We start from the raw sequence: 12,942 nt of genomic DNA, 5'->3' as shown, positions 1-12,942 counted from the left end.
CTGTAAAAGACATTTCGTAGCTTCGTATGTACAACTAAAAGAAAAGCGTTGAATTGCCTATGAGCTGAAAACTATCATCTCATTCAACTCAGAATTCTTTCTAATCTTCACGTCTGCAACTACGTAAACCACCCCATCAAACCGACCCGACGGAGCTCGACGAAGCAATACTATCCGTACTCCTCATCGCCCCATCCAAATCCTTCTTACTCGCCACCACCCTCGAACACCACGAACACCAGCTGCGATTCGCACCGCTCTGCTCGCGGCCCAGAAACTGCTCCGACACCCGCTCATCCTCATACTCCTTCACGATTGCACCTACGGGCACTCTCTTCTTGACTTTCGTCTTGACCTTGCCGCCGATCCCAACGACTTCCTGCGTGGAGTACGACGAGCCGTTCCAGTGCCTACCTTGACCTTCGGCTTGGGCCATCTCCATTTGCATGGCGGCGAGTTCCTCCGCGCAGCATTCGACGTCCTTCTCGACCATCCTCGCCGCGAGACAGTCTCGCGTTCGGCCGCATTCTACGCCTTCGTTTCCCTCGCCTAATCCCGCTCCCATGCCCCCGCAGTGACTGTACCTCGTCCGCCACTTCCACCCCCTCACGTACGTCGTATCGTCAGTCCGCATCGTCTGCCCACAGGGCTGACAGATCCACACAATCTCCGCGCAAGTACACTTCTCGCGCGAATACGTACGGGTCTCGTCGAACAGACTCGGGGGTTCGACGTCTCCTCTACAGAACGTCAGGACGACTCCGCAGCTGCGCAGGCGGGGGTTGCAAACTACTCGCCTTGAGGGAGTCCCGTCTTCGCCGACGGCGCGCACGACGGTCGTGAGGCCGTCGAGGGGCGATTTCATGCATGTGCGGCAGAGGCGGCGGTGGCGGAGACTGAGGAGGGTTGTCGGGGGTGCCTTGACGACACAGTTCTGTGGGTGATTGTGAGTCTTTCTCTGAAGGAACAGAAGCCTTCCTCAATTGTACGAGATCATGTTGGGCTTGCCGGATGGGTCGATTGGGCATACTCTGCAGATAATCTTGCCACACGCACGACAGTCGGAGACCATGTCTCGAGCGCAGGCGCCGACTTTGCCGCTGGTGATGCGGCCGATTTTGACACCGTTTTGGCCATAGGCTGTGCAGACGGCGTGGCTAGCGTGTAACGCATTGCCTAGACGTTCAGCGGGTTTGGTGTTCTCGTTGATGCAGCGGAGGGTTTGGTTGATGAGCAGTTTTCTGTGCTGCATCAGGTTTGCGCGCACTTGGCGACATGTTGCTGACAGCTCTGAGAGGGTGTTGAGGTCCAGGTAGCTTGCCAGGAGAGAGACGATGCTGGTATGAGTTAGATGGGTGTATGTATAAGATGTGCCACAGGTTCCGGAGGATGAGGGATGGGATGTATGGAGACTGTGGGAGTATTGTCTCGAATTGGAGGAGATGATGAGTTCTGTATTCTCTACTCACGGGTAACACGAAAGCGCCTTAGAGAACCCATTCTCTAGGTTTGGGTTCGACCTGTCGTCAAGCGGCGGACTGCTCTCCTTTGGTCGTCGTTGTAGCGGGGTTGGAGGGCCAGTCGCGGTGTCTGGATCGCCATTGTCGTCCAGAACAACCAGTCGTACCATGACGCCTCAAGGACCACGCCGCGAGCATCGGACACGAAATGTGCCGCAGGATGAATAGGAGGAGGGAGAAGTGAAGATGAGGGTGTTTCTTCAATTCCCTCAAGACGCAAGTCAGGGAGTTGAGACTGGAAGGTAGTTGGTGGCGTCATTATATAGCGCACAAAAAGTCTAGAGACAAAGGAGGGCAGGAGCGGGGAGCCAGCTCCGGGACGAATTGACCTTGGGAAAGAAACATACGATTTCAACGTCTTGTTCGTCGAGAAATGACTCTGCTGTGGAGGTTGGAAGCGACGATGTCGACTTTTCCGAAGAATGTCCATGGAAGTTCGTAATGAACGAGTGTTGTGAGTGGACGGCGAGGCATTGATCTGTTGCCATTAGTCTTGGATTGTCGTTATCCCAACGCCGAGATCGCAGCTCTCGCTGGATGGCGAGCTGGAAAATGGATGGCACGACAGGAGAGGTCTTGTCGCAAAATCAAACCAGATTGTTGAGGGCTGTTCTTGCTGGCAGGGAGGATGCGTGAAGAGCAACAGAGCGCATGAAATTGGCCGGCAAGTCAGACATGTACAGATCCCAATTGCAGCTCTCTCGTACCATCCTTCCAAGTCATCGACTCCACGGCATTGCCACAATAGTCGTTGTCGTTCCCAATGCGTGCAGCTTGGATGCTAATCGTGGAAGTCGGGCTGTGAAGTTGTTCTTTCTGGGATGCTTCTTCTAATCAACACAAGGCTCTCGGCAATCTGTTGTACTGTGGAGCTCTGGCAGTGCTGTGTGTAGGCGGCCTGCAAGACAGCTTTAGTTAAATATAGATCCGGCGCTTCGACCAGCAAAATGATTGCATCCTCGATGTCTTGACTCTTGGACGACGTGGATATTTTCTTTTGTCCATCGCGACGTGCATCCCGATCCCAGGAAAGGCCTGCACGGAGTCGTGACGTGATACTGGAGGAAGAGAAGCGACGTCTCTTGATCCTCTAAACCCCAGCTTCCATCCACTACGGCCAAGCTTTTGCAGCAGGTTGACAAAGGCAGCCGTCCAATGAGTGACCAAGCATCCAGAGAAACCAACACATTGTGCGTCCCCTATCTGTGAAGGATCGACCTCTTGCCGAGGATGGAAGGCATCAAGGCAAGGTGGATGCAGAAGTTGTGGGAGACTTCATCGTGCCCTACGACCCTACATCTCATCGTATACTGCCCTGTCTCTCACTCGGAGACGGCGTGTCCTGGTGGTGGTCAGCAGCGAGCTGCATCGGGTGTTGCGAGTATCTGCACTCGCTGCCCACGAAGTCGTTTTGCTCCCTCGGCACCGACATGTTGGCCTTTTGCCAGTTGAGGAGCGATCGACGCTGGAGAGCCCTGAAGTCTATGCGTTTAGTCAGATAGGCGATCCTTCGATTAATTGTCGCCATGTGCGCATCCTTGCTTCAACACATGGCGATCTGCTACCGCGGGTCACGCCGACCGGCAACGAGAAAACCTTCCGATCCCACGGACATGGCGGTGGATGGGCGCGAACGAAGGTGAATGGCTGTCATCCCCACGTCGCTTCACTGGCGCGATGCGTTGTTGGACGTCGATGATGGCGGATTGATCGGTCGCCGAGCTTACGCACGAACGTGTGGTATGGAAAGACTGTGTGCGCACGCACAACGTGGTCCTGATTAACATTGCAGGCAAAGAGTGCGGTTGAGGAAGGGCTGCTGAGTGGGTGAGCAAGTTCGACGTGCAGCTGCGATTCCATCTTTCGCCTCGAGCTAATAAGCGCTCTGCTCCTTGTCGTGCCTGCAGGAGCAAGGAACCGGTCAAGACGATGAGCCGATCCTGGTAAGCTGAGCGGTGGTGATGCATCGTCGTGCAGCGCCGGAGAGGGGATGGGCAGCGTTCGGCGCATGTCGAAGTGGACACGCAAACGCATGGAACCTCGCGAGGTGCAGCGCCTGGGTCGAGTGGCATCTGGCGGGGAATTTTGTGGCATCGAGTCGGTGGTATTTTGGTCGTGGATGATTGCAGCACGCCTGAAAACAGGTGAGAGGGGCTCCTAATTTGGGACCTGGCGTCGTCGCAGCCACCAAATGCGAACCAGCAGGACCAGTTTCAGGCTGTGCCGCAGCAGTGGGATCGTTTCACGTAGGCGCAGGATATGTCCTCTCTCTGACTGTACCATGCCCTCAGCGACTGCTCCTCCTCGTCACGCTGTCCGTCTGCTATGGCCGCGCCGGAATTATCTTTTAGCTGCAGCACAACCAACACTGGGCCGCCCGAAGCGTTTAGGGCGCTTCCTCTCGGGCGATCCTTCCCGCACGCTACGACGCGAGACCTGGTCAGTCTCTCCGCTTCACCTGGCATGTCTGGCAGGATCATCGGCGAGAGAGCGTCGACCATCATCATCACCACCACGACCACTGGGCAGCGCGGTGCGTGGTGGCTGGGCCGTGTGCGGTGCCTGTCTGTCTGTCTGCTCGGCTTCTGCGTCCTGCGTGCGTCCTGGGTGCGGCAGCAGCGATCGGCGACGCGTGCGGCCAACGTGCTGCTGCTGCTGCCAAACCGTCTCAGCCGCTGCCATTTAGTGACAACCTCACCTCTCCCTCTGCCTGTCGCCATCTGCTGCCTCTGCCTCGCCGACTACATACTAGCCTTCTGCTTTGCAGGGGGGCCGCCCTCCGCCATCCCTCCCTCGCCCGCTAGTCTTTCAGCTCTCGGCAACCCACAGCCTAGAGCTGCACTGCTCTTCCGTCTCCGGCCTTCCTGTTGGTGTCTGTCCTTAATATTGCTGCCGCTTGCATATCCGCCTTCTGCTTCTGTCTGTTGGCCCGGCGTCGTCTTCTCCTCTGATCACCTCCAAGCCTGAAACACTCGCGACGCCACGGCACACAGCGCAGCAGCAGCAGAACGCTACGCCCGTCCCTCCATCCCACCCACCCTCTCCAATGGTCCGCGCCCTCCTCTGAGGCGGAGGTGCACCTGCGTTGGCCCTCTACCTGCCAGCTGGTACCTTATTAATCCCCCGTCTTCGCCACCATGCAGTCCGAGGTGCCTGATCCTGCCGACCCTACGCAGGAACAACAACACCCTTCGCAGTCGACCCTACATCAAGGCCCATCGTCGCGCCCTTCAAGAAGTCCAGGTGCAGAGTCGAGCAATGCGCCAGGCAGTTCGACAGGTCAACGAGCGTTGAAACAGCCCTCGAGGCTCCGCGGATCCTCCCGTGATACGAACGAGATGCAACGTTCAACCACGCCCCCAGAGGCGTCCAGCGCCGATGCTATCAAGTATACTCGAACGGGTAGAGTCAGTAAGGCCACCAAAGGACATCGCGTCCATCATTGCGAAGAATGCGGGAAGGTGAGTCTCCCTTTCGTCGTACTGTCGGGTTGGATGTCAAGATGAAATCGTTCAATCTTGTTCATCCATGGCCCCAAATGTCGACAGCCACTTGGACCTTCTTGCCCCATTGAGCACAGACGTTGACCATCAGCAGACCTATACCCGCGCTGAACATCTAAGGTAACCCTTCCCGCGCAAGCCTCGTCTCTACTTCAGAGCGCTTACAACACGAACAGGCGGCACCAGCAGAACCACAAGCCCGGCGCATTCCCATGCGACTACCCTGGCTGTGGACGGTCGTTCTATCGCGAAGACCTCTTGGTTAGGCACAAGGCGCGACAGTAATTCCAACTGAGACATCCCTAAACTGGCGCTTACAAGCTGACATGCTTCTCAGTAATGACCCCCTCAACCCACCGAGTCGGCGACATTCTGTTGGCAGTCAAAGCTCAGCACCAGATCCACGAAGTATTGCAGCGGGCTCAGCACAAGCGCCAGGTGTTGCAATCCCTCCCACATCGACGACAGATCCAAGTCTCATCGCCCCTGAACTACAGCCAACAACATCCGACAGCGACGCGCAACAGTCAAATGTTGCCTCCAGGTACCCATTTTCTGAAGTATTTCCTGAGTCAACACCTTTCATTCAAGTCTTCGACGATCTTTCTTTGTGAGTCTTGTTCAGAAACATGAAAACGCACCGGCCTTCTTCCTTTCATTTGATTCCCTAGCCTTTGCTGCATACGTTATACCAACCGCACCACAAGGAACCGTGGCGGCTGACTCAGATCACACACAGGACACCCAAAAGAGTACCCATCCCACCGAACGAGTTGCCTGCAAGTGTCCCCGTAACTGTCGACGGCTCAGGCTTCGGTCCGTTCACCAATCCTTGGGACTTATCATCACCTGTGTCGCCGCCAGCATACCATACCGAGTACGACTACGAATCTGCTGACGAGACCGCGGGCCTGCCCTATTACCAGCCACACTTCTCGCGAATTAGGCATTCTTCGGATACTTCGTTTCTTGGCTACGGACAGCCTCACAGCACATCGAGATCACCCGTGTCGGCCGGCTCCTCAACTATATACGTCTCCCAATGGCCTTACCAGTCGGGATGTAATGCGTCCGTAGGAAGCATCTCATATCTGAACGGGGTCGGGTACATGAACCATCAAAGCATATCAGCATATCCCTACAACGATACAAGAGCATTGACTGCCGAGACTCAAGATTTCATGGAGCTACATGACTTGGCACTCCCTGGTCCTGGCCAACAGGGAGCCTCATTCGACGAAGTGACGAGTCTGCCCGATGAGCCACGATACATCAATGCCTACTGGGAGTCGGTACATGAGCTTTATCCGCTGCTACACAAGCCCACATTCGAGGATGATTCTGCATCTCCTCTATTACGCGCTGCGATGATCGCATTGGGTGGACAGGTGTCTGGAGACAGGACAGATCTTTCCAATGCACGGAGTTTGCATGAGAAATGTGTCAAAGTGCTGAAGAAGGTAATGCGTGACATGAAACCTGCGAATGCGTTTACTAATACACCTTCCAGCGCACGACACAGCAAACACATACGTACCGTGTCTGCGATATGCAGGCCATTGTTCTGATTGAAGTATACTCCATCTTCAAATCGAGGCGTCCCCCTTTACAACTATCAAAGAATTTCGAGAATGTCTATCGCTTGCTTGCGAACGATATTAGTGCGATGATGCCCACCCCTGTGGACACACCAATCGAAGGCGGCAGTTTCGGCGACGACTTGGGCGCCGATGCAGCGAGCAAGCAGCGGCTACTCTTGACCTGCTTTACTTTGGAACAGCAGCATTCAATGCTTTTCGGTCGACTACCAACGGACTGTTTCGCCGGGACTTCGCAGGATCTCCCGTTTCCTAGCTCGCAGTTGCAATGGGATGCTGTTCCTGGACATGAGGCCGGCGCTCCTATTGAAGATACTGCTTACGAACGGATTTCAGATGCCTTGAAGGCTGCTTCGTATATGACAGAGCCTGCAATCGCGCCCCACGACGCCTTCCAGTCGACGCTACTCATGGCCTGTATGTGCCAGAGTCTCAACGGCATACTGGAATGGACGGATGGCATGACCGATCCGCCAATGCTGCTTGCCGCCGAGCAGTCTCCACGATGCCGCTTGATCTTCCATACACTCATGCTGTGTAAGAACGCCCAAATCCGTGACCTACTGGCTGTAGCGGGGGAAAGCTGGGTGATGGCCGAGAAGTTGAGCACTCAAGCCGAGCATACCGCCGCGCAAATCGAAATTCGTGACTGGGCATCCAAATCGTTTGCAGAGGATATCCCAGCCTTTGGTTTCGAGGTGCCCGTTCAAAGGGCATTGTCACATGCTTTCAGTATCCTTGCCATTCACCAGCAGCACCCACGGACTGGCGTTCTTTTCCAGGAATGGGCGGTCTATCTCGCGGCCGTTGTGATCTGGGCTCGCGTGTATGTCTCGCGAGTGGACGGAAGACATCCACGCCTGTCGATACCAAACGCGACAGAGCCTCGGCCATCACCAAGTGAGCTCAATCAGTCGGCTGCAGCGCTGATCCAACGGGCAGCGACTCCACTGATGGGCTGGAATGAATCCAGGACCATCCTCCTATGGGCGAAGATGAAGATCGAGAAATACGACGTACCGCATACATGCGGCTTGACTAGCGGAGCGTTAGACGTGTTGGGAAAACTTGTGACGAGAGGAAACGAAGACGGCTGGTTTTGATGCATTCTTCTTCATTTGCATAGCGATTTTGCATACATGCTTGCATTTGCATTCGAATACATGTTGCATTTAGATACCCGGTTATGACGATTGCATAATGGTAACTGAGTTGTCAGATTGAAGCCAATTGTCTGTTCTTGAACTTCAAAGTTGATAGTTGTCTGTCGTTGCATGTGATTCTTGTGATACATATTCACTTGACTTTGCGAAGCACGTGACGATAGAACCCCACGGAAACAGCGCAGAACGTCATCGCTCTTTCTTGGCTCAAGTTAAAGCCCGCCTTCCTTCTCCAAACACCGCCGCTGCAGTGGTTAGTCACACGCCATTTCGCCGCCCAACACCCCCTGCTTTAAATAACCCAACCTCACACGACCTCATCAATCAGGTCATCTTCTGACTCCAACAACCCAACCAGCAGCCTCGATCCTCACGACATCTCCCCCCACCAAAGCACCCAAGATCACTATCAGCAAACCGTCACAATGAGCGACGACTGGGAATCCGTCACCAAGATCGGCAGCAAGGTCCGTGGACCAGGCACTGCACAGCGTGAGACAACCGTCAAGGGCAAGAGCGCGCTCAACGCCGCCCAGCGAAGCGGAGCCATCGTCGGCACGGAGAAGAAGTTCTCGACTGCCAATGTATGTCCACTCATTTAACCCCTCCAAGACATCACATGCCTCTCACGCTCCAACGACAGCTACTGACACGTATGATCCCCAGGCCGCAGGAAACCCAGAAGGGCAACGCCTCACCAAAGTCGACCGCGCCGACGGGCCCGTCGCGACGAAAAAAGTCCCCGACGACGTCGCCAAAGCCCTCTCCGGCGCCCGCACCAAGCTCAAGAACCAAAAGGGCGCGACCATGACGCAGAAAGACCTCGCCGTGAAGGCCAATGTGGATGTGGCGGCGGTCGCAGCGCTGGAGAGGACGGGGGCGGACTTCCCCAGCATGGATATTGTGCTCAAGTTGCAGAAGGCGGCGAATGTTAGGTTGACGGGGAGTAATATTGGGGAGCCTATGTTGGGGCCGAAGAAGAAGTAGATGGGGGGATGAGGATATTCCATATGAATGAGGGCTTGCCTGCTGAGGATTCTCGAGCATACCTACCTGCTACACATGCTTATGCTACGGCTGGCTTTTGGGTACATGGGCAGTTTCAGCCTATGAGGCTCAGGCAATGGGGCCAAATTTGATGATTAGCGAACGAGCGAAATAGACCCATGAATTATGCGAGCAATTCACTCGGGTGCAGGCTCCTCTGCTTCTGCCTTTGCCAAACTCCTTCTCGTCAAACATCAGATATTCATAACTGGTTCCACCACGGTGAAGGGATGTCCCGCCGAACTTCGCAATGAAATGAAATTGATCAGATGTTGTTGTCCCAAAGAGTCTTCTTATCGGCATCCTGACTATGTACAAAGAGTGAACTCGACGAATATTTCAATATGCGTTCTCCTTAGGGGGTATCTGGTACTCGCTCACTTTCACTCTCACAAAAAAACGCCAGCCTTTCTATCTCGCCTCCTCTAGCTCCACAAAAAGCATTTACGCCCTGTATCATCGCTCGAAACCCCCTTAGACAAAACCAGTGCCGTGCCTCGTGAATGCGTGCCGTTATCAATGCAGAATCCCATTCGTCCTCAAGAGGCCTTTAGACGTGCCTCCCTCGCTTCCCACCTCTGCCATTACCACCTCCGCCGCCGTCTTTTCGATCGCTATTATCGGTGTTGATGTTGGAGATGTCGAAGAAGTCTTGGTATGGCATTTTTCGCTTGTTGCCTGCGCCTGAGCCGAGGCTGAAGTTGAGCGTAGGGATACGACTGTCGTTTCTTCGACTGTTATGTTGCTTGTTACGCTGCGGCCGTGATACTATCCGCACCGTCTCTGTGCTTGAAGGCGTGGATGAGGTTATGCTGGGCTGAAGTGGCGTTGTCGATGAATCCAGCTCCATCGAGTTATTACCGTCCCGGTCGTGGTTTGACGTGGGATATGCGTGGTTAGACTGGAAAGTAAATTCGCTTTGTAGTGGTGCTGGTTGTGGTGGTTCTGAGACAACCCGGCGGTGTTGAGAGTCTTCCTCCGTGAGATCGCTGCTGACAGTCGTCACTGCTTGGGGTCGCCGCTGCACCTCTGGGCTCGAACTTCGCTCTTCTTCTTTATCATCGTCCTTGGTCGTGCTGCCATCATCCTCGTCTTCTGCCATTGTCGAGTTGGGGCCGGTCCCTTGCCGGGGTGCTGACCCATCTCCATCTAGCCGCTCAGTCGCCCATTGCCGTACTCTCCACCCTTCCCCATCCATGAGACCCAGACTCTCCTTATCCAAGAACGTCAGAAGATCATCCAATGCATCTTGATATCCCGCTGCTCGAGCTCGGTCTTGGGACTTAGCCGCCGTCTTGTACAGATTTGTAACCGAAAGCGCAGCTGCCTTGAAGTCGGAGAGGAGATCGGTGGTGGGCTCATTTCGACCGCGAGGGAGCGAGGTGGACAGATGCCGCATCGAGTCCATTGTTGCGGTGTTTGTCGGGGTGCAGGAGTGATATGGCGCTTTGACGGGGTGCGAGGTTGCAGAAAGCGGGCAAGCCAGCAAGGTGACACAGTAATGGAGCAGTCACCTGCCGCTTAGCGAGCGGTCGGTCACGTTGCGGGGGATTAATGGTCTTCGAGTGCCCAGACCAGATTGGACGTGGTTGTATGGCCGAGTGGAGGCGTGAAAGGTGGTTGGAAGTGAACCGAAGGCTGCTCGGGGAAGAAAGAAGCCATCAGCATCCATCGGCTTGTTGTGGTCTTTCTCGTCGAACCTTCAGGGCGGCGCCCCGCGATCTCGGAAACCAGGCAACGGCCCGTCGCCCTTCTGCGACACGTGCGTCATGCTCCAAACAACATGGCCGGCCGCGCCAGCAACTCTCTTCAGCCACACCGAACCATCCGTATGACTTTGGACAACAATAACAACAACATGAGCACGAGTCTTTGAACGAACACCCCTACCGAAGCATACTTCCACCACTATGGCCTCCGTTACCAACCTCGACAATGACATGCGCAACTTGCGCCTGTCCCGCTACACCCCTCAGGCTGCAAACGAAGCTCGCGCATGGATAGAGAATACTCTGGGCGAGAAGCTACCGCCTGGCGACTTGCTTGATGCATTGAAAGACGGCGTTGCGCTATGCAAACTTGCGAACAGAGCGATTCAACCTCAACATGGAGCCATCAAGTTCAAGGCCAGCCCGATGCCGTTCATTCAGATGGAGAATATCAGCCATTTCTTGAGAGCCTGCGAGATGCCGCCTCTCAATCTCCCCGCGCACGACCGATTCTTGACCGTGGACTTGTTCGAGCAGAAGGATCCGGCGCAAGTACTGCAATGTTTGGGCGCATTCAGCAGGCAGGCACACAACTTGAACCCTTCGAAATTTCCTTCTACGATTGGACCTCGGAAGACAGGTACAGCTATGTCACCTTCGACGACTGGATCCGGTATAGGAGGGTATGTGAATGGAGGAAGCATGCGACGTCCAGCCAGCCCAACCAAGCCGTCTGCCATGGCTCCATCTTGGACGGGTGGCTCGGCGGGCTCGAACGGTGGGACAAAGTCGCCTTCTGGACCAGTTAGTAGCTGGAGTAAGAAGAGCGACGAGTCAAAAACGGCGCCTGCATGGAACATTCACCAGTACGGCTATATGGGTGGTGCTTCACAAGGCAACCAAGGCATCAATTTTGGCGCAAGACGACAGATTGTGAACTCGGGGCCAGCGGTACCCAGTCTGGCTGAGAAGGAGAAGTTACGAAGGGAGAAAGAAGCAGATGCAGAGCGACAACGTCAGCATGAGAATGAACAGCAAGAGCGCCGGAGACGACAAGCAGAGGAAGACGAGGAGAGGGCTAGGATCGAGGAGGAGAGGCGATGGGAGGAAGAGACTAGGAGACAGCGGGAAGAAGAGCGTAGGAGGCTCGAAGACCAGAAACGGCAATGGGAAGAACAAGAGCAGAGATGGAAGGCCGAAGAGGAGGTACGGCGGAAGGAAGACGCTGCCCTGCAAGCGTCGTTATCTAAGCGAGCACCTGAAAAGCCGAGAGTCCCCAGCTCGAGCATATTGAGGGGACAGACACTGGCCGAGTATCAGAAGGAGCAGGCGTCACTTTCAAGAAGCACGGATGGGCCGGCCGAACCCACCGAGACACCCGAGCAAAAGAGAGTACGAGAGCTCGAGAGGCAGCTTGAAGAGGCACGCGAACGAGAGCGCCAATATCAGACTGAGCGTGAAGAACGTTTACGCAAGGGAGGAAGTGAAGGCTCCCGACCAAGTACCGCCGAGACTGCACGACCTGAGAGCGCTCATGAGAGCGATGTCAGCTGGGCAGGAGACGAGCGCGAGTACTTGCGAAAACAATGGCAAGACACACAAGCTCCGAGACCAACTCAAGTCGGTTCGCAACGACCACTGCCAACGCAGCCGCAAGCACCACCAAGCCTGCCACAGAGGCCTCTCCCCGAACCCGCAGCAGAGGAACCACCACCAGCTCTACCGTCTAGATCACAACCCTCACCATTCAGCACTCGCCCACTTCCAACCCCTAACAAGGACCCCGAAGCCTTCGAGCCCCAGCAATCCAAACCCAACAGGACGGACCAATTCCTCGCCACAACTCCTGCACCCACAACCAGCGGTCCCCGAATTTCTTCATCCCAGGAAGCAGGCGACACCTCCCTCGAACAGCAACAGCTCCGCGACAACCGCGTCGCCTCCCAGCAAAAGACGAAGGCCGGCGGTTGGGCCAGCAAGTCCCTTCTCGAGCGCGAAATGGAACGCGAACGTGAGCGCCAGAAGGAATGGGAGACGAATCAGCAGGCCATTAAGAATGCACCGAGGGATAGCAATCAAGGGACGGGTGAAGGCCAGACGTGGGATATCCATCAGTATGGGTATATGGGTGGTGACAGCCAGAATAAAGGCAGTGGAGTTGGTAGTGGGATTAATTTTGGTGGGAGGAGGCAGATTATTGGGCCTAGGCCGCAGAAGTGAATACATCATGATCATGATTGATGAATAGGCAGACAGTAACGTTAGAGTTATGATACATGATTGAGATTGATTTTTGAAAGTTCGTCATAAGCGTGGTCATTCTCAACCTGTTGTGACTATCTCCCTTGCCCATCTCATCCAATGCCTCTATGGCCACCGATCCCCGAGTGCTGCACTCCTCA

At 55.1% G+C, this 12,942-nt stretch overlaps 6 protein-coding genes across 6 annotated transcripts; 3 read left to right on the top strand and 3 right to left on the bottom strand.

Moving 5' to 3' along the window:
• Positions 1 to 136: 136 nt before the first annotated feature.
• On the bottom strand, positions 137 to 1,630 carry M409DRAFT_64907 (uncharacterized protein; the record flags this gene model as incomplete). The annotated part of the gene is made up of 3 exons (XM_033816279.1): positions 137 to 934; positions 1,031 to 1,337; positions 1,470 to 1,630. The coding sequence occupies 3 exons, from the start codon at positions 1,628 to 1,630 to the stop codon at positions 137 to 139; spliced, it is 1,266 nt and encodes a 421-aa protein (XP_033670028.1).
• A 1,540-nt stretch (positions 1,631 to 3,170) lies between these two features.
• Positions 3,171 to 4,202, bottom strand: M409DRAFT_52424 (uncharacterized protein; the record flags this gene model as incomplete). The annotated part of the gene is made up of 2 exons (XM_033812074.1): positions 3,171 to 3,654; positions 3,979 to 4,202. The coding sequence occupies 2 exons, from the start codon at positions 4,200 to 4,202 to the stop codon at positions 3,171 to 3,173; spliced, it is 708 nt and encodes a 235-aa protein (XP_033670027.1).
• A 455-nt stretch (positions 4,203 to 4,657) lies between these two features.
• On the top strand, positions 4,658 to 7,724 carry M409DRAFT_20364 (uncharacterized protein; the record flags this gene model as incomplete). Its single annotated transcript, XM_033805360.1, has 6 exons — positions 4,658 to 4,981; positions 5,118 to 5,143; positions 5,200 to 5,304; positions 5,361 to 5,633; positions 5,763 to 6,483; positions 6,534 to 7,724. 6 exons carry the CDS (start codon positions 4,658 to 4,660, stop codon positions 7,722 to 7,724), a joined length of 2,640 nt encoding a protein of 879 aa, XP_033670026.1.
• A 485-nt stretch (positions 7,725 to 8,209) lies between these two features.
• Positions 8,210 to 8,771, top strand: M409DRAFT_64905 (uncharacterized protein; the record flags this gene model as incomplete). Its single annotated transcript, XM_033816278.1, has 2 exons — positions 8,210 to 8,368; positions 8,451 to 8,771. 2 exons carry the CDS (start codon positions 8,210 to 8,212, stop codon positions 8,769 to 8,771), a joined length of 480 nt encoding a protein of 159 aa, XP_033670025.1.
• A 610-nt stretch (positions 8,772 to 9,381) lies between these two features.
• M409DRAFT_20362 (uncharacterized protein) lies at positions 9,382 to 10,239 on the bottom strand (the record flags this gene model as incomplete). Its single annotated transcript, XM_033805359.1, has 1 exon — positions 9,382 to 10,239. The coding sequence occupies one exon, from the start codon at positions 10,237 to 10,239 to the stop codon at positions 9,382 to 9,384; it is 858 nt and encodes a 285-aa protein (XP_033670024.1).
• A 502-nt stretch (positions 10,240 to 10,741) lies between these two features.
• Positions 10,742 to 12,760, top strand: M409DRAFT_52420 (uncharacterized protein; the record flags this gene model as incomplete). Its single annotated transcript, XM_033812073.1, has 1 exon — positions 10,742 to 12,760. The coding sequence occupies one exon, from the start codon at positions 10,742 to 10,744 to the stop codon at positions 12,758 to 12,760; it is 2,019 nt and encodes a 672-aa protein (XP_033670023.1).
• Positions 12,761 to 12,942: the final 182 nt, after the last annotated feature.

This window comes from Zasmidium cellare, assembly GCF_010093935.1.
Source record: "Zasmidium cellare ATCC 36951 unplaced genomic scaffold M409scaffold_10, whole genome shotgun sequence".
NCBI classification, from domain to species: domain Eukaryota; kingdom Fungi; phylum Ascomycota; class Dothideomycetes; order Mycosphaerellales; family Mycosphaerellaceae; genus Zasmidium; species Zasmidium cellare.
The sequence above is the reverse complement of the archived record's forward strand: the minus strand, read 5'-3'. Positions and strand labels throughout refer to the sequence as shown.